Genomic DNA, 19,426 nt, shown 5'->3' on the forward strand with positions numbered 1-19,426 from the left:
GTGGGCTCTTAGTTTGTCCTGACAGCCTTGCTTTGATACAAAGGACGAAACATGAGCCTGTGACACGGTAAACAGAGATGACTCGGCAAATACTCAGAGCGAAGGCAAAGCGGCTTGATTAAGTAACGAGGCTAAAAGTAAATAGTGAAGCCTACGAGGTACAAGTAATAAGCCTGCGAGAAACTAGGAGCCCCACGTACAAGTCGTCTACATTCTCTTACAATCTTAATAACGTCTCCTGTCCACCACACCTGTTCCAGCTCATATCGTCTTTTCACGCGTGCATTCTTCTTTTGCAAGCCCATGTGATCTAATAATCACTCACCAGGAAGTCTCAATCTGACCTTGGCACCGATCTTAAAGCGAGGTGGCGCAGGCGCTGCGTCACCGTGCTGGTCGAGTAAGATCATTGAAAGTTCGACCTTCCGCCCGAGCCCACCTCCTTCCTGATCTTTGAGGAGCATTTCCTCTAGACAAGATGCCTGCGGTACCGTTTAAGGTCAAGGCGATCTTCGAATACAGATCAGACGAGCCTGATGATCTGAACTTTGATAATGGCCAGATAATCACGGTTACAGAAGAGGAGGACGCGGACTGGTATACTGGGGAATACGTGGATGCCTCGGGGGAAAAGCTCCAAGGCCTGTTCCCAAGGAACTTTGTCGAGAAGTACGAACCGACAGTCCCTTCGCGCCCTGTGCGTGCTTCGAAGCGTGCACCGGTTCCAGAGCCGTCCGAGTGTATCCCAGAGCCTCCCGCACCAGAGCCACACCCTCCGCCAACAGAGACATCCGAACCTGTGCATGACAGCGAGAAAGAATCACTAAGAGAGCCAGCGGAACCGGCAAGAACAGAGCCTGAAGCACCTCCGCCGGTGCCGAAGCCTCAACCTGCTGCTCCCACCGCCCCGACCACCATCCCAACTTCTGCCGCGACCGCCCGTGCCCCTCCACCTGTTGCAGAAAAACCATCATCTAGTTCTTTCAGAGACAGGATCGCTGCCTTTAACAAACCCGCTGCCGCACCAATTGCCCCTTTCAAGCCCGGCGGTGGTGGGCCAAGCAGTGGTTTCATCAGAAAGCCGTTTGTAGCGCCTCCTCCTAGCAGGAATGCTTTCGTCCCTCCACCTCACCGAGAACCTCCCATCCAAAAACCATACCGGCGAGAGGATGATGCGAGTGTGAACGGATCGGAATCCAGGGATCTGGCGGAATCTACTGTGACACAACCGGAGCCTGGAGCGGAAGAGCAACCGAAGCCCCAGTCCCTCAAAGAAAGAATAGCACTTTTGCAAAGACAGCAGCTGGAACAAGCGGCTCGGAATGCTGAGAAGAAGGAGAAACCCAAGAAACCCCCCAAAAAGAGAGTCGAGTCCACAGAGGCCAGTGAACAGAGCCAGCCGCCTGAGCCGACTTTGACGAGACTAGATTCCAATGAGACTGTAGGCCGCCCATCCGCCGAGGTGGCTGAAGGAGAACATGAACCTGTGGGTCTCCCTCGCCGCACCACAGGCCTCAGCACGCCACAACCAGCTTCTCGCGAGCTCGTCAGTGATACGAATGATGCCGACGATTCAGGAGCTGCAGATGACGATGACATTCAAGAAACATCCACCGAGGAAGAGCGCCCAAAATCCAAAGGCACGGAAATACCCGTCCCAGCTGCTGCTCCTAGAAAATCAATAGATGACGACCGAGGCCAACAGGTTGAAGCCGAAGAGGAAGAAGGAGGTGGAGAAGAAGAGGAAGAGGAGGAAGAGGAGGAAGATCCGGAAATCCGCCGCAGAAGAGAGCTCAGAGATAGAATGGCCAAGATGAGCGGAGGTATGGGCATGATGGGCATGTTCGGCCCTCCTGGCGGCATTGGACTACCTGGTGCTGCGAGGAAGCCAAAATCAGAGCCTTCTCGGCAGTCCTCTGAGAGCCACCCGCAGGAAGAGCCACAAGAACGAGTTGCTCCAGTACGGATCATGGCATTGCCTGGGATGTCTCCAATACCGAAGCGGCAAGACGAGCCTCTAGCATCGCCAGAGAGCGACGACGACGACGAGACTGCACGCCCCACCCCGCAAGAACCTGGTGTTCAGGGAGAAAGCGAAGACTATGTTTCGAAGCCCTTACAACGTCGCTCGACAGACCGTGCCGCTCCGCCGGTTCCACAAGGTACGTCTTTTGGATGCTAAAGCGAGTTGCCCACTCACATTCTGTAGACCGCGTTGCTCCTCCACCACCACTACGTGACACCAGAGGTGCTCCTCCCCCTCCCCCATCGGCCCCAAGAGCAGCTCCTCCAGTTCCGCAGTCACCCACCGGTATGTAAGAAGTACCTGCATCCCGGAAACCTACTGAATCTCTTAGCTCGATCCGTACCTCCCCCTCCCCCATCATTACCGCAAGCGTCGGCAGAAGCACCTGGTCATGAAGAGGACGAAGACCACGATCCTCCGGAAGAGGACAGCCAGGAAGCGCTAGAGACTCCAGCTAGCGCGCCTCCGCTGCCTCCAATGCCCCCAGCCAGGCCACCTGAGCATTCGGTCTTCGAGGCTGCTGAGAGCTCCACTTCTCCAGTCGCTGATAAACGCGCTTCACGACTGCCGCCCCCTATCCCTATGAGCCCGACCTCTCCCCAGACCAGAGCTCCTCCTCCTCCGCCACCAGGCGCTCCACCAAGTCGCCGCTCAACAACAGATTCCCGCGGCTTTGGCACCATGCATTCTCCTAAGCCTGATTCGGATGACGAGGAGGAAGTTACGGAATATGACGGAGACTACGATACAGATATTGCTTCAAGTGCAAAGCACAAAGATGCGCTGAAGGCTCACAATCGTGACTCAAGCCTTGATGAAGGCGCGCTCACGGACGATACGAAGTCTCCGAAGCACCCTCCCACACGAGCTGCTCCTCCGTTGCCTCCGGTTAGTGTTCCGCGAGACATGCCACCACCGCCACCGTCTTTGCCAACGCCGAAGAGTAGAAGGTCTATGGATGCCCCGCGGGCGGCTCCTCCGCCAGTTCCACCTCCCAAGGTGGGCGAAGACGACGACTATGATCCGTATCGATATACTGCACCTCAGCATCCCCCGCCCTCTCTTCATACCAAAATGCCATATTCTACATCACTGCAATCACCCAGAGAGGAGCTTGAGGAAGATGACATGTACAGTGCAATGCCGAAAACAACTGCTATACCACCGCCACCACCAGCAGAAAGGCCAGCACCTCCACCTCCACCACCAGAGCCGGAGTATACTGCGCCGCCGACCCTCGCACCTCCTCCCCCAACAGAAATCCCTGAACAGAGCACCGACCTTCGAAGGTCTGGTACTCTCTCTCGCCGTTCAATGGACCATGCTCGGGGAAGCAGTGAACAGGGTTATATTGCTCAAGACATTGACCTCGCCAAGGGCTCAATGTGGTGGACGCAATCCAATTTACCGCCTCCTTCACTGCAAGGAAGACCTGATGTTCTGTACGAAATGGAGACCGGTTCCTCTACTAAACGTGGTGGCAGGACTACCATCTCAAAGGATATTTACGTGCTTTACATGGATTATTCCCAGACTACCATCAATGTTAGCTTCGATGCGGCAGACCCAACCCATGTGACATTGGAACAGAGCCACGGGCGACCGCCCCCTGCACCTCGGCGTGATCAACTGGAAAATGCATCTGTTCAGTACGGGAATCAGATCGCAAAAGTGGCTAGTGGTCTTTCTGGCACGACTGTTGGCGACGGTTCGGCGCGAGGATTTGTCCTCGAACTCCTGAAACCCCACCCGACAGCACTCCTGCCGGTTGGCACAAGAGCATATGGTGCTCTGGTCTACTCCAACCTGGGCAACGCATCAACACAGCAATTTGATGAAATACGACCAGGTGACATTGTCACGTTCCGTAATGCGAAGTTCTCCGGCCACAAAGGTGGGCTGCATCAAAAATATAGTGTCGATGTTGGGAAACCTGAGCATGTAGCTGTGGTCATCGATTGGGATGGTACCAAGAAGAAGATCCGGGCGTGGGAGCAGGGAAGAGACCTGGAAAAGGGCAAAAAGCCAAAGGTGAGAGAGGAGAGCTTTAAGGTCGGAGATCTGAAAAGCGGAGAGGTGATGGTCTGGAGGATCATGCCCAGGACGTGGGTGAATTGGGATACTACCAAGTCGTGATCTGGGATTTTGATAGACGAGGCGGGTTGTTATCGAGAGGAAGACCTTGAACAACAATGATGATGATACCTGGTAGTCCATGTCGTGTGGACAATGATCCTGTAAGCTTGTCATACGGAAAGGAACTTGGTCACGGTAAAGATACCAAAAAAAAATCAATACATCTCTTCCCCTCTGAATCAAACATCATCTCTAACACAGCCATATTCAGCCCCTTCAGAGTCCTTCATCTCTTACATCCGTTGAATCGTTGTTCTACAGGGGGCGGAAGAAGCATATCAAGGTATATTAACCTCGGCCGATATTTGTTCCTTCCGGGCTTGGCGGTTGATATCATTGCCTCCCGACTTGTCACTGTAGCTGACTCTCACATGGGGTGACCTGTTGAGCACAACCTCGCCGCATTCTCCTAATATTTGCCATTACCGTCTTAACCACCTTGAAATTGCCTGCTCCCCAGGTATCTCTATCGTCTCGCCGTAGACACAGGACATAATATCCCCTCTCCGTCAGCAAGCGCCCTGTGTCGCAACCGTGCGTTACAAAAAATGTCATCGGCCGTCGACGAGGAAGCGACCATCTCAATCCCGAGTCTTGCCTTTGTCGCTGTGCTCGGATATTTCATCTATCGCTACTTCTTCTCATCGCGTCCAGGCGCCGCGGAGGGCGGCTCTCAGACATCCTCCACCGCTTCCAGAGGCGCCACTCCTGGGATCCGTTTTACGCCTGCACAGGTTGATCAGATAGCCCAAGTGTTCCCGCAACTAAACCGCAGGGATATAATGTGGGATTTACATCGTAACAGAGGCAGCGTACAGGCTACAACAGAGAGGGTGTTGACTGGGAGAGGTCTAGATCCGGTAAGGCACGACTCCGGGGATTGCTGGAGCCAAAATTCGCGGCAACAGTATATAATGACTGACTCTGGGTTTATCTCTCAGGCTCCGCCTTCATTCCAACCGCCCCCATCGTTCATGGCCACTACCGCTGAATCGACTACCACGCCTACTGTATTAACGCCGTTCAAGAAACCTCCACCACCAGATTTGATCACGCGGTACAATTTACAGGCCAAAGTAAACTCAAAGGGGAAGGAAAGAGAGGAAGAGTCACCGCCACCAGGATGGACCAGCAATAAAGAGGAACGGCAGAGGATGCTTCAGAGACGGCGAGAAGAAATGATTCTCGCCGCTCGAAGGAAGATGCAAGAGAAAGATGCAGAAGACCCAAGTCCTTCTTAGCTGCGACTCCAACTCTCGTGCAGGCGCTCCAGGATTAACGACTGATGCACTTTGGTCTACGAGCTCGAATGAATGTTCCCGATGTTTTATACCAAGATCAACGGTCATAATTCCTCGGGCTTGTTGGAAAAAACACTTCATGTCATTTCGTCGTCTTCGTCGTCTTCGTCGTCTTCGTCGTCACCATCGTCATTATATCTCCTATCCTCTCTCTCTTCTTCCTCTCTTTCTCTCCTCTCCTGCTCCCTACTTGCATCAATCTTCCTCAGGCCGTCGACCACACCTGTCAGAAATCCTCTGGATTCAGAAAGCTCCATAGCGCCTATGCCGTCGAGCCGTGTGCCTTCGCCGTCACCGGACAATTGCTTTACACGTTTCCGCATCTTGGCTAGCCGCACTTCTCGTATGTCTCTCAGCAACTGCCTCACTTTGTCAGGTTCGGGAATATCGTCGCTCGCCGCCTCCAGTAGTATCTCTGAGAGTTCGAACCAATGATACGGGAGCGTTGTGGGATTTGCATTCAGAGTGCACGCCTCCACAAAAGGTGTAGACGCATAAAACGACTTTCCGTTGTAGTCTGTCTGGCGCAAAGATGGGATCGAGGGCGGGGGAGAGAAGGTCTCTTGAAAGTTTTTGTGTGTCTCGGTGTCGAGGATATCTTGCAGATTTTCGGCGAGGATCCAGGGCGGAGGCATGATGTTGGCGCGTCTTTGGCGCTTTAACAGGACTGCGAGCCAGATGGGGAGGGTCGTGCGCTGCGGGGGGATAAGCGCTCGGGTTGGACCCTAGAGACGCGGCGGAGTAAATAAAGGTGTCAATATTGTCGTCGGTGGACGAGTAAGTATGAGGACGAGAAACGAGAAATCATGCGTCGCACCTCATCTGATATAGAGGCTGTGGGAGGGACTTACGCCCAGTAAGTCGAGACGTTCGAGGCGCTGTCGCGGTAATATCGTCACCTGCTCCATCTCGCAGAGGAATGCAACCTCGGCGGGGAGCAGGCCGGGCGGGTGAGGGAAGGCAGACATTCAGGACGTGGTGGGGAGAGAAGGCGAGGAGGTGGTGTCAGTGACACGTATCTTGCATATTCAGTTGTACTGTTGGAAAAGGTTGAGGGAGGGGTTGTAGTATGTAGTTGGACACGGTCTGGTCGCGGTGCGCGCCGAATTGATTCGATGGCCCGCAGAAGAATCCTACCCGCCAGAAATACTTTACACTTTAAGTGGCATCCGCCTAACAAAACCCAGTCATCCGCTTGTAAGATTGCCATTTGTTAATACCAGGGATATCGGGAACGCTTGAGAATAGTGGTGCCTCATTGTCATCTATTCTCTAAGCATTGGTACTACCAGTGTATTCAGTAGTCGATAGAATAGACAACTCGTTGATAGCTAGGCGCCAATAAAGACACCTAACCAACCTAAACACGTTTCACCTTCACTCTCGTTCTCATTCTCTAGCATGCTGTAGGCCACAAGTATCGGGTACTTTGGGGCGCATTTTGTCAAGCTGTCTACGTATGCTCCAAGAATAGTCACCTACAAGTAGATGTCGCTGCTAGTGTTACAGACTTGTCAATAGAGTAGGTCGAACATGTGCCAGAACGAGTCAAGTGAGCATACATTAATGCTACTAGCTTTGTCTTGGCTTGCCAAGAACGGCAAAGGTAGCGCTAAACCATCCATCAACATCTCCCGTTACGCGTCTTGGCGCTCACGTTAAATCACCTTTCGACTCTGGCGAGCTTCAACCTCAGCGCTGGACTTCATTCCTCATCTCCTCCCATTACCTGCTGAAGCTCCCCTGCGTCCTCTTCTCCGAAAACCTCGCCATGTCATACTTTGTGAGCCCGGAGTTCCTGCGAGTCCTGCTCCTCGGCCTCATCACCTCGGTGCACATGACATGGCGAAGGCTGATCAATCAGATCGTCCCGGAACCCTACCTCGACGAATACTTCCATATTCCTCAGGCTCAGGCGTACTGGCTAGGGAAGTGGTCACAGTGGGATCCCAAAATCACCACTCCGCCGGGCGTCTACGTCTTTTCCTACGCCATCAATGCCGTGCGGAATGCCTTCTCCCAAAAAGGCGTGAGCGCTTCGGTCAACGAGTGGAGATTGACAAACGTGCTGTTACTGTATCTGTTCCTTGTCGCATTATACGTTCTGGCGGCCGTCGGGAGGAGGGCCGTGCATCATGAAAGCGTTCTTCAGCGGGAGTTCAGCATCATCTGCTTCCCATTGATTTTCTTCTTCTCTGGCATCTATTACACCGATCTGTTCAGCGTGTTCACCGTGGTCCTCTGTGAGGTATTCTGGGCTGCAGGGTCCAATGCGCAGGGGTCTCTCAAGGTCCTCTACCAGACGTTGCATCTCCTGGCTGGGTTGGTGTCCTTGGCCGCCCGGCAGACGAACATCTTTTGGGTCGCGGTGTATCTGGGGGGGCTTCAGGCCATCGAAAGCGTTAAACAGAGAGTGGGCGCGCGTGAGGTCCATGATCCTCCCGTGTCTGAATCATACTTTGAAGGTTCGACCGGCCAGTTTGTTCTCAAAAAGTCCTTGCGGATTGAAGCTTTTCCCCATGATCAGTCTCTGACGGGCCAACTTTTTAGATTTTCCCATCACAAGCATTTCTCTCGCCCAATCTACCGTCCCCATGATACCCCAGCTTCTTGTCGACTTGTGGCCACAGTTGTCGCTCCTCGGCGCGTTCGCCGCATTCGTCGTCTGGAACGGTGGTGTAGTCCTCGGAGACCGAGACAACCACATCGCAACCATCCACCTTGCCCAGATGCTCTATATTTGGCCGGCCATCGTCTTCTTCTCGTGGCCCGTCCTGCTCCCGCTTTTCTCCGACCTCTGCGGTCTCCGTCAACGACTCCCTAGAGTGACCACGACAGTGAGCTTCCTCGCTCTCATGCTCGTTATCGTCAATTTCAATACCATCGTACACCCCTTCACCCTCGCCGACAACCGACACTATACATTCTACGTCTTCGCCATCCTCAGGAAACACTGGCTCGTCAGATACGCGGCCGTCCCGGTCTACTATCTCTGCGCTTGCATGGTTCTGGGGAGGCTCGGCGGTGTGACGGACGCGGTATCGTCGTCGTCGTCTACAAAGCCCTCGCGGATCCTGTACGGCGACGACGTCGTGCGCGTCAGCTTCATCCTCGTCTGGCTCGTCGCGACGTCCTTGTCGCTCATCGCCGCCCCGCTCGTCGAACCTCGATACTTTCTGGTCCCGTGGTTGACGTGGCGCCTGGCCGTGCCGGAATACATTGCGCCGTCGGCCGAGAAGTGCACGAGGTCGGAGCTGGAGACACAGGTTTCTACGCCGAAGGACAAGGCGCGCCTCCCAGTGTCGGCACTGCAGGCGCTGCTGAGGACGGCGGCCGCGCAGTCGGCCTGGCTGGAACTGGCGTGGTATCTCGCCGTCAACGCCGTCACGTGCTACATGTTCCTGTACAGAGGGTTCGAATGGTCCCAGGAGCCGGGCAACGTCCAGAGGTTCATGTGGTAGTGGTGCTGGTAGTGGCAACCTCTACCAAGGGGAACAAATTAGAGCCACCAAATCCTACGGGAAGAAGAGATAGACACGGACATGGACACGGACACGGACACAGGCATTTTATCCCCTATCGGAACACGCACGGCAATGGAAAAGAAAAAAAGAAACAATATGCTGAGGGGTAAAAATAAATAGAGATTCCGCAAGATCTGTTTCTTCACCCCAGTGTCTTTTACTTCTCATTCTTCTTCTCCCTCTACTGACGAATTCCTCTTCAAATTTCATGTTACGCTGGTTCATTTTTATCTGACGACTAAGGATGAGGGAATGGTTTTGGGTTTCCTCGGCTTTTTCCATGACCATGACCATAACCATGACCTATGTGAGTTTTTCCCCTTCTGGCTAGAGTGCTACGGTACATGTGATGTCCAAGTCATCCGGGGGGGTAGTTGGTTTTTTTGGTGGGTACATGGTATTTTGTTTTTGTTTTCCTCTTCTACGTGCCTCTTCTCTCTCGCACGCGCACTCGCTCGCTCGCTCCCCATTTTGACAGATTCCATCCACTCTCCCCACACCCGACCAAGCCGCTCTTGTAAATGCCCAAACAAGATGATGTTGCATGCCAATATCACCATTTTCCTCATTTCCCACGATTGATTTGGAAAATAGCATCGACCTGTCCCGCGGCACGGTGATTTGTCAATCGTGGACGAGAGAGAATTGGTACCGAAGAAATTCCGGGGATTTGGTTTGAGAGGGGTGGTGGAAATCAAACGGCGACGAAGCTTCCCAGTCTCATGACGCTCGCGACCTCATCGTCGATTGTCGGGCCGTGGTACTCGTTGCGGCCTCGGAGCCAGTACCAGACGATGCTGAAGATGACGACGCCGCTCGTCACGACCACGCTGTAGTTCATGGTCGAAGCGTCCACGGGGGTCACGGGCGGCCACACGCTCCAGAAGATGACAAAGATCATGTACACGCACGCGTACAGGTTATTGATGGTACCCAGCGGCTCTGGCAGGTGGAAGGGCCCCCATTGCAGCTGCGGCAGCGCGACCAGCGAGGGTCGTCGTGGCGGACCGTCGTGCGTGTGATCTGCGCTCGGCGCCGCGTAGATGGGGCCAACGCCATTGTTGGACTCGAGCACCTTAGGATCCTCTCCGATCACATCAGGCGGTGTGACGGTCTTCTCTCCCTCATGCTGCTTCGAAGTGGTGGTTGCCACACCGTCTTCTTCGATCACGGCCCCGTCCTCACCGATCGCCAGGCCCGGAGTATCCTGTTTGTGCGGGGCGATATGGCCTTTGAAGCGGTGCCACAGCAGGAATGCGGCTGGCAGGAGGTACGAGCAGTAGAAGCCTGTGATAGTGAGGGAAATAACATCGTTGAACGCCGTGTACGACCCGATGTTGATCAGCGTCAGCAGGGCTGCAAGCCCGACCACGACAAGGACGCCCACAACAGGGATCCTGCGGACCCGCGACACGTAACTCAGCGGCTTGCTGAACGGGGTGCCTCGGTCACGCGCAAACGACCAGGTCATTCGTGACGCCGTGGTGGTGATGCCCGTCGCGCATGCCCACGTCAGCGCCAGCACGATGGCACCCATGACTGTTGCTCCGGATATCGAGTTCACGCTGTCTATTTTGAAGCGGAAAAACCAAAAGATCGGGTCAATATGAGATTTTTCAATTCTTTTATCCTTCTGGAAATGGATAGAGAGGAGAGGGGGGACACGTGGAAGAAAGTCATTGATGTATTCTGGGGTTCTTTCCTGCTGTTGGGTGGCTTTGATTTGTGGGACTTACTGTAAAAGATCTGGATAAATGGATAACCTGTCGCCGTCTCCAAGACGGAATCCACATCACCCAGACAGAAGAGCACTGTCAGCATCATGACGAAGCCGACAAGCCCATTGATGCACATGCTTGCAATGATTGCTCGGGGGATGTTTCGTCCCGCGTGCTCTACTTCCTCGGCCATGTGGACGGACGCGTCGGCGCCAACAAAGGTCGCAACATTACCCAAAAAGCCGACGCAATACGACAAACCCTGGGTGGGCCAGCCACCCTCGTTGAGCGACGTCGCGAAGACGAAATGGGCCGAGTTGTGTGGAGCGTAGGCCCAGAGTACGCCGATGATGGTGATGAAGCCCGCGATGTGGAACACGATGATGAAGATCTCGAACTTGGGCAGCGCCCCGGGAATCACCACGTTGATGAAGACGGCGACGGCCATGACCAGCCAGGCCAGCAACGTACCATGCCACCGTTTAGCGTCGTAGTCCTTGTAGTCAAGGATGATCAGGCCCTGGATTATAGTCCCCGCGAAGATTGTCTCGGTCGCCACGGTGGCGATCCACGCCAACGAGGTTAGCCACCCAATGATGTAGCTGCTGAACACCTTCCATCGCGGTGGCGCGAGCATGTAGACCCAGTAGTATTGACCTCCGGCGATCGGGGCCATTGATGCGAGCTCGGAGATGACGGTGTAGATGGACAGCGTGCTGGACCACGCAATAATGAAGCCGTAGACCAACCCCGCGGGGCCGCCATTGTCAAACCCCTGGCTGAAGAGCGCGAGGACAGTTTCCCAGGTGATCAGCTCGCACACGGCGAAGCCAAATAGTGACCAGAAGCCGAACCGCCGTTTGAGGACTTGTTTCTTTCCTAAGAGCGCGAGGGTGGTGGTGTCGGCGATGTCTTCCTTGGTGCGCGCCATGATTTCTGATCAAGTTTCATACAAGGGGAAACAGGCGTCGAGGACAGGGCACGAGCAAAGCGCAACGGAGACCAAAACTTTCTCGAAGCTGGAAGGAAACCTTGGGCTGCGTAATTAGTTGGCGCGTGGTCTCGGTTATAGCTGGACGCGGGATCGTCCAGACTAGACCTCAAAAACGCTTACTGATCTCCTAGACCTGCGCTTGTCCGAAGCAGAAACAATTTCCTGTCTGAAGGGCAGGGTTCAGGTACGAGGCATATCAAAAGCTGACAGCTAGGATAGATAGGAAAGATGAGAGGCGACCGAGGCGAGTAGTTGGAGAAGGCCCAAAATCCCACAACGGGGTCGGGAACCTAAGGACAATCGGCGGCTTTTTACTGCATGTTTCCTGCAACAGGCATGTTTAGCCTTGGCCATGAAGGTCTAGCAAAACGCTGGAGGCCCCAAGAGGCCAGTCAGAAGAGGGGGTCATGTTGCCATGAAAACCCACTCCTCCCAAGCCCGAGGTGTTCAGTGCTGTCGTTTGAAATGGGGGCAGCGGGTGAAGGACGGGCCAAAGGGGATCCAGCAGATCTTTTGCGCTTATAGCCTCTCTATCCGCCCACCTGTGGTCCCCATCTACCAAGTCGAGGTTGCCCCAGAAAAAGCTTTTGCCGAGGCGGCGGCCGGTGACGCTTCTATTTCTTGTTTCCGGGCAGATACGGTGGGAGGCGCCGCCACACCAGCCTCTCCAAAGCTTGCCTGGAGCTTATCCCAAACAGGGTGCGTTTTCCCTTGACTTTTTCTACACGACATGCTTCGTACTGCGACATGAAGGAAATGAGTGTGGGAGGGTGTTGGAATATTGATAAGCCGTGAGAGTAAGCTGGGGAGGTAAGGACAATAGGCTGGAGAGGAGAGACGGGCTTGCATCCGTGGTGTCTGGCATGGTGAGCCTCGCCTATGGGTGAAGATTCAGAGTCTGCCCAGGTTAAATGGTGTCGCCTTCCCTCGTGAGCCAGAGGATACACTCGGTACACTAGAACAAAATCACGTTGCGAGGTACAGACACAGAGAATCAGTCACTGTTACGTAGGTGGCACGGGAGGTCAGCGTTGGAATTGACGTATGCGGCGAGGCGGTACGAGGGAGTGTGGAGAGACACATGCTTTGGCCTTGGTGCGCAGGCTGGCAGCTCTTGGCAGCTCTTGGCAGTTCTTCGGCTTACCTGTCGTGCCTGGGTTTCTAACCAAAGCTTGATTAAAAATTCCAGTTAAAGATGAAGCCCACCAGCCGCGGTAATTAGCCCTCTCTTTGATGTGCCTTTTATACGGTATTACCAAATATTCGGTATTAACTAGGCCACCCATAGGCAGCTGGGTGGGCAGGCACTCATACTTTGGTTGGCTGCATGTATGGAATAGCCTGGCAGCCTGGTTCGTCCCACCCCCATCTGTAAGTGTGTTTCATGTTTGCTTCCAGTTTCAAGTCTACTAAATAATAGGCTCAAATACTTGCTACGCGCCCCTCTACCGTTTACCAACCCTTCCTTTCCTATCGTTGAACCTCCTCTCCTCCTACGGCCACCGAATGCTCCCTCTTCGTACCTTGTGGCTACGCTATGAACTCCTCGATCAGCCTGTCCAAGCTCAGCAGATCACCATCTCAGCAAATCGACTAGCCAATTGCCTTCGCGAAGTAACCTGAAAGTCCACTCAAGATACTCATAGGAACGGGGCATAATCAATCAGACTATATCAAGCACCAGTTTGCCCAGATGGTCCTGCTCCTCTTGCACCCCCTCTTGCACCTCCTCTCACTCCTCCTCTCACTCCACCACCTCTCCCTTGAGGCCGTTGAGGGACCACACCGCCACCAGGTCTCGCGGTGCTAGGCAGCGGATGTAGTGGTGCGTTTGTGGCCTGAGCTGTCGTGCTCCCTTCTGGAGGCGCAATATCTGTGTCTTCTTTCATCACGATGTTTCCGTTCACCCAGACATAGCTCTCTCCTTGTTGTCGTAGCTGCCCTATGAGATCGGCAAGGGAAGGCGTCTCGGGTAGCTGACTGAGGTTCGCCAGCCCTTGTAATCGGACAGATTCGTGGACCTTCTCCATTCCAACTGAGTATCGTCCCGGTGTTCTCCGTGCCTGGCCTCCCTGTATGCCGCCACTCAATGTGCCTTGGGTTCGAACTTGGCCCTGTCCAGCTTCTTCTTCTGGAATTGCTAGGTTTTCACCAAGGCCTCCAGTCGCAGCGATTATGATGCCAATGCTGTTGAGCTGCGCTATCATCCATCGGAACGCCGTACTTGCTAGACCGGAGTCTGGCCTGTCTGAGGAAGGGCCACCGCCGACATCTGAATGTTTCCCAAGAAACCAGGTCTGTTTGATGACTTGTCCCAATGCCCGCGGTGGGCCCCAAACCTCGGGTAAAAACGCCTGGCGCATTTCATGCAAAGCAAGGGCTTGAAATCCGTACTGGATATCTCCATGGAGGAGCTTTGCCTTTGTCGACAACTTTGGAATTGTAGGGGGCACTCCGCTGCGCGCCCTCTGCTGTGTGGATCTCGGGGGTCCAATGGCTTCGACTGTGTCAAAAACTCCAACACATTCGACTTTGGGCATGATGAGCCTCACGCTCTGTGGAACTCGGTATCGGCTACTATCTGATGCATCCATCCAGGCTTGGAAGAAGACGTCGACATTCGCCAGCTTAGTCTGACCGCCAGCTGGGAAACCAGCAGTTGCAATGAAATCGGCCGCAAAGCGTGCTGTTGCTGCTCCTCTGGAGAAGCCAAAGAAACACAAAGTGTCTCCTTCTTGAATCCTCGGATGATCATCATCAGTTGAGGGCGCTGTCCGGCTTGAGGGCCCTGTTTGGCTTGAGACAGGAGCAATGTAGTTGTATATGATCTTGATGTGGTCCACGATGCCTATGATGTATCAACCTGCCTGTAACCGTCTCATGGGGCTCGAGTACGCACCTTTGCCCATGGCCATTTCATTGATTTTCTGTATGGGATGGGTAAACGGAACGGTGCCTAATCCTTGCTGGTAGAAACAAATTTGCTCTTGGCCCTCGGAGCCGCGCTCTGCCATGGAGAGGGCGAGTTTCGCCAGGTTACTTTCGCTGCCCGAGCTCTTCTCTGGTGCAACTTCGCCGGTTCCGTCACAGAAGATGAGAAATCTTCGACCTGTCGGCGCGGGGGCTCGCTCTTTTCCCTTGGTAGACGAAGAGCTTCCAGCGGGAGCACCGCCTCTCCCTCTGCCAGCTGGAAACCCGCCTCTCCCAGTCGGCGCGGCTCCTCTACGCGGAGCTCCGGTAGATGTAGACATGGTGGTGTTTGCTTTGGGATTGGGAAATATTGAGCTCTCGACTCTGCTGTCAGGTCGCACAGTTGCATTTGTCAACTTATGGTCGTGACCTGCAGCACATATTATCTACCAAAGACAGCTATGCTTCGAGATAGCTTTCTGCCCGGTCAGGCTATTAAAAGAGTCGTGGGGGCAAGCCTGCCTGCTAGTCAATATTGGAAAGGTCTCATGGTAACATTGTCAGCCACCACTCGTTAGGCACAGATGCGCAGTTCTCCCGGCAGCGGCGGGGAGGGGAAGAGAGAGAGAGAAAGAGAGAAGGGAGGCCTGGTTTTCCCAGGGATGGTCTTTGGTCATTGCCCTTTGCTTCTGATGCAATATTAGAGGAAAAGGCAAGGCAGAGCAGCGCGCGACGTGCAAATCCTGTAGGCAACGGAACGGGGTAGGATGCTTACGGCAGCCCCGACTCATGTCTAATGGTAGCCTGGCTGACATATGCCTTAAGTGCCGCGGGCCGGAAAAATAGAAGGTAGTCTTGTCCCAGGATAAAGAATGTGGAGGCCATGTTCGATTTCTGTAAATCCGAGAACTAGGGGGGGGGGGGGGGGGGGGCCCTGAATCCTCGAATCTCTGGTATTCTTGAGTGGCTAGAATATATATCCTAATCTCATGCCGGCCACGGCAGAGGATTGCCAAGATCTGATTACAGTGGAGGAGTTCCTTTGGTATCTTCGCTGTGCAACTTATTGTAGTGGAGGTGGACTGACTCTAATGATATTTGGAATGGCAGTCTACCTCCGCCCCACGAGCAGGGAAGATGTCTCTATTCATTTTTGGAACAGAGACTCTGCCGAATACCAAGACGACGGAGACGACGTGACATTGTAATTACGTAGTTTCTGTCAGGATCTGTTCTCTGGAAGGATTCCACATGGAACCAAAGGGGGCAAAGGGAATCATTTCCCCAAGGTCCCAGAAAGGCACATGTATAAACTCATCACACAGCCTTGGGGACACCTTTAACTGAGTGTGGGTATTATAGCTGAAGTCCAACTAAGCCCTTCAGGCCAAGACGCTGGACCCAACCGATGCTGACATGTTTTTCAAACCAGGTATCTGAAGCATTACTACACTTGCGAATGGGGGCGGCCCCAGTACAGACGTAAGGGGGCAGGACGCGCCGATCTGGTCTAGCTTCAGCTTCTCCAGTGAATCCTTGTGGCACTGTTCTACGAGTACAAGGGGGGAGGGGGTAAGCATGGCTTATAGCGCAGTCTTCACACGGGTATTTCTTCGTCGCTCATGTACAACCCGTTCCTTGCCTAGGGTCTTGGTCCGTCACATTCTTCCCCAAGCATCTCTCGCGCCCGGTGTTAGATACTCACGCCCATCATCTTCCTACTCTGCGGCTTTTTGGAAAAATGGAGGAGAACCATCACCAAGCACAGCACCTTGGAGAGGACCAAGGGCACGGTGACTTTTATTCCTCTGAAGACCACGCGCAAGGCCATTTTGACCCGGCGCAAGATGGTCTTGCCCAAGGGGAACATGGATATGACCAGGGGGGACAGGGATTCGACCCCGATGGCCATCTAGGGCAATTTTCCCTTAATGCGGGCGAGATAATACAAGATGGCGATCTTGGAGAGGAAGACATAGGACAGACCGGTCATCTTGAGGAAGGGGAGATGGAACACGAGGGTGATGATGCAGGGGAAGACACCTGGGCGAAACTGCAGGAGCTCGAGGCCCAGCTGGACAGGCTCGAGCGCAAATACGAGAAATCGTACTGGTCTGAAGGTAAGTCTGTTGAACCCATCGAGCGCTACCCCTCCCGTCACTCACTCATACGCCCTCTAGAGCCGGATGAAACGCTACAACCGAGACTTCACCACCATTCGTTGAACATGGCCAACATTTGTTTTCAAATCCTAAGGATTGACCCCCAAAATGAACGCGCAGCCGCCCTTCACGGTGACCACTCCGCCTCTATTTTCGGCCAGTTTTACGGCCACGGAGATGTCGATCCTAGCGAGCTCAAACCTCGAATGCACCAGCACATCTTGGGAGTCCCGCGTCCTCAAGACACGGACAGCGACTCGGACGAGGAGAACGACCCTGATGAGGACTATGACGAAGACGCCTTCGAGAATGAGGACGACCCTGAATATTACGGGGAGGAAGAAGGTCACCAAGAAGGCGACTATTACCCCACCGGGGAAGATCAGGAGTATCAGCCGTACCACGAACAAGATGGCAACGACGAGCACTATGATCACCATAAAGATCCGCATCAGCAGTGGCAAGACGGCAATGATGAGAACCACGCTGGGCACTGGCATGATGGTAACGGCCTCGGTGGTGATGAACAGGATGACTACGGCTGGCAGGGTGAAGGTGGAGGTGAAGGTTGGAATGGAGATCAGCACGAGGGCGAATGGCACCACGGCCACGATCACGGTGGAGGATGGCAAGAAGGAAGCCATGGTGACAATAGCCACGACCACGATGGAGGCTGGCAGCATGGAGGTGATGGCGACAACAGTCAGCACCATAGCGGTCAAACGCATGATGATGGTGGCCATCACGAGCATTCTGGGGGTTGTTGAGCTAGCAAAGCCCCATTGCAGCCGTAGGAGCCTGGATGCAATCGCCAGAGCTAATGTGATAAGAGTTCCTCAACATGCAAATATAGAATCAGACGGCAATTCCTCGCGAAGCACAATTCGCATTGAAGCCGAAGGATTTTTCGCATCTCGATCTTGACGCGCAAGTGTACCACGGCCGAGAGGGCGGTTCAGGTCGCATTGCTGGCACAAAGAGAGGAAGTTGAGTACTCGGTGAGGTCTAGATAGAGCTGGCAGTTGTGGGGGGGTGGACACCCGTCTGGTGCCGTATGGTGGTTTCCTAATTAGGTAAACTGATGCCCTGTTCTGGCCATTGACTTTGGCCACTCACAATACTCCCTCTTCATCTGGCTGAGTCAACGCACTGTTCTGTACCCACCGTCTACTCGCTCGTCATATTTATTTACCTGCTAGGATTGGCATTTCTTGCACCACCTCCATGAGTTGTTTCCACGAATAACTCACCATTCCATGGAGTGTAGCCTTGTTCTGAGCACAGACCATCTTTCCAGCCACACCGAGACATTTCTCTTGACCATCATGGAGCAGGTGTGTACAGTCAAGCTTCGTGGACACTTTCTTGTAGTCTGTCTTTAATGGGTCGCCGAGTCAGGTATCTGAACAATGGCGCTTATCCTGACCTTCGAGACGACCAATTCTCTTTGTTCCTCGTGGCATAGATCGGCCCTGACAACGATGGAGCTGTTCTCGTGCTGCAACAGAGCCAGGGTTCCTTTGTCTACATCGCTATTCAACCTCTAATCCGGGGAACTCTCCCACTTACCGAGTTATCGAATGCCTGCAACCATTCCAACTTCCCGCTTCTCTCTGTCTTTCTTCGGGGTGAATTCATTGTCCTGGTCTGCCAACCGTGATGGGTACTAATATGCACCGCTCTGCCCCCATGAGGCCAGGATTGGACGACATACTTCGCTGAGCCCTTGTTTGAGAAGACAGATTCAAATAGCACTTGGCCAAACATGAAGTTCATCATACCCCTCAGCACACTGTGCCTGTTCGGCGCCGTTTCCGCCGGAGACGTCCAAAATTGGTCAATTTGCCCAAACAATTCCAACCTGTGCGATGCATTTTTTGGGGCGTTTTGCTATGCCAAAAAGGATACCTGCTGTCCAGATGGAAGTGGTAGGACTCATTTTTCCACCATATATCTGAGGAGGCGAAGGCTGATCGGGTGGCGATACAGGGATTTGTCCAGGCGGTTATAATTGCGGCATTGGAGTTGCCGCCAATCGCTGCTGTCCTTCTGTGAGTATCTCCCCTATACCAAGCAATAAGGCCTGACGAAGGGACCAGGGAATAACAATGCAACAATGCGCCCAAATTGCTGTTATTGGCAAAGCGAGCACTGTCCCTGCCGAGACGACGACCAGGAACACAAAGTCAACAAAAACTACCACCAGGAAACAAACCAAGACTTCGTCGAAGCCCAAATGAACAAAGGCGACCAAGTCGTTTGATGCTATATCGATCCTCGACATGTGATGAATCATCTGGAGAGGAGCTGGTTGTCGACATTTGAGGTGTTGGTGGCCAATGACAGGTCATTGATGGGCATGTAAGATTACTTGACATTGGCTGGGATTCCATAGAGGAGCATGAAGCCAGATCACAGAAAGGATGTTCAATCGACTCTGCCATACGTACGAGATAGACCGATACAAAATCCTTGGTGGCCTTTTCGGCTTGAGGGTTTTCTGATTGTGCACCTCTATTACTCGAGAGGGAAATACCTAATTGCCATATACGTTTGATCCTAGTGTGTGAACGAACGCTCCTTTTGCCTGAGCTTTGACTAGGCCTTTAGCTGAGCGCCTTTGAGTAGTGCGTGAGCACTCACTGAGTACCAAAC

The 19,426-nt window shown here is 53.6% G+C and overlaps 7 protein-coding genes across 7 annotated transcripts; 4 read left to right on the forward strand and 3 right to left on the reverse strand.

Annotated features, from left to right (window-relative positions):
- Positions 1 to 478: 478 nt before the first annotated feature.
- On the forward strand, positions 479 to 4,162 carry AYO20_01257 (hypothetical protein; the record flags this gene model as incomplete). The annotated part of the gene is made up of 3 exons (XM_022639563.1): positions 479 to 2,162; positions 2,210 to 2,311; positions 2,358 to 4,162. The coding sequence occupies 3 exons, from the start codon at positions 479 to 481 to the stop codon at positions 4,160 to 4,162; spliced, it is 3,591 nt and encodes a 1,196-aa protein (XP_022504399.1).
- A 548-nt stretch (positions 4,163 to 4,710) lies between these two features.
- AYO20_01258 (hypothetical protein) lies at positions 4,711 to 5,403 on the forward strand (the record flags this gene model as incomplete). The annotated part of the gene is made up of 2 exons (XM_022639564.1): positions 4,711 to 5,022; positions 5,104 to 5,403. The coding sequence occupies 2 exons, from the start codon at positions 4,711 to 4,713 to the stop codon at positions 5,401 to 5,403; spliced, it is 612 nt and encodes a 203-aa protein (XP_022504400.1).
- Positions 5,404 to 5,540: 137 nt separating this feature from the next.
- Positions 5,541 to 6,431, reverse strand: AYO20_01259 (hypothetical protein; the record flags this gene model as incomplete). The annotated part of the gene is made up of 2 exons (XM_022639565.1): positions 5,541 to 6,188; positions 6,315 to 6,431. The coding sequence occupies 2 exons, from the start codon at positions 6,429 to 6,431 to the stop codon at positions 5,541 to 5,543; spliced, it is 765 nt and encodes a 254-aa protein (XP_022504401.1).
- Positions 6,432 to 7,234: 803 nt separating this feature from the next.
- On the forward strand, positions 7,235 to 8,924 carry AYO20_01260 (hypothetical protein; the record flags this gene model as incomplete). Its single annotated transcript, XM_022639566.1, has 2 exons — positions 7,235 to 7,928; positions 8,014 to 8,924. The coding sequence occupies 2 exons, from the start codon at positions 7,235 to 7,237 to the stop codon at positions 8,922 to 8,924; spliced, it is 1,605 nt and encodes a 534-aa protein (XP_022504402.1).
- A 757-nt stretch (positions 8,925 to 9,681) lies between these two features.
- Positions 9,682 to 11,636, reverse strand: AYO20_01261 (hypothetical protein; the record flags this gene model as incomplete). The annotated part of the gene is made up of 2 exons (XM_022639567.1): positions 9,682 to 10,526; positions 10,724 to 11,636. The coding sequence occupies 2 exons, from the start codon at positions 11,634 to 11,636 to the stop codon at positions 9,682 to 9,684; spliced, it is 1,758 nt and encodes a 585-aa protein (XP_022504403.1).
- Positions 11,637 to 13,372: 1,736 nt separating this feature from the next.
- AYO20_01262 (hypothetical protein) lies at positions 13,373 to 14,950 on the reverse strand (the record flags this gene model as incomplete). Its single annotated transcript, XM_022639568.1, has 2 exons — positions 13,373 to 14,547; positions 14,599 to 14,950. The coding sequence occupies 2 exons, from the start codon at positions 14,948 to 14,950 to the stop codon at positions 13,373 to 13,375; spliced, it is 1,527 nt and encodes a 508-aa protein (XP_022504404.1).
- Positions 14,951 to 16,350: 1,400 nt separating this feature from the next.
- Positions 16,351 to 17,538, forward strand: AYO20_01263 (hypothetical protein; the record flags this gene model as incomplete). The annotated part of the gene is made up of 2 exons (XM_022639569.1): positions 16,351 to 16,729; positions 16,790 to 17,538. 2 exons carry the CDS (start codon positions 16,351 to 16,353, stop codon positions 17,536 to 17,538), a joined length of 1,128 nt encoding a protein of 375 aa, XP_022504405.1.
- Between the last annotated feature and the right edge of the window lie 1,888 nt (positions 17,539 to 19,426).

Source organism: Fonsecaea nubica (assembly GCF_001646965.1).
Source record: "Fonsecaea nubica strain CBS 269.64 chromosome Unknown Scaff5, whole genome shotgun sequence".
NCBI classification, from domain to species: domain Eukaryota; kingdom Fungi; phylum Ascomycota; class Eurotiomycetes; order Chaetothyriales; family Herpotrichiellaceae; genus Fonsecaea; species Fonsecaea nubica.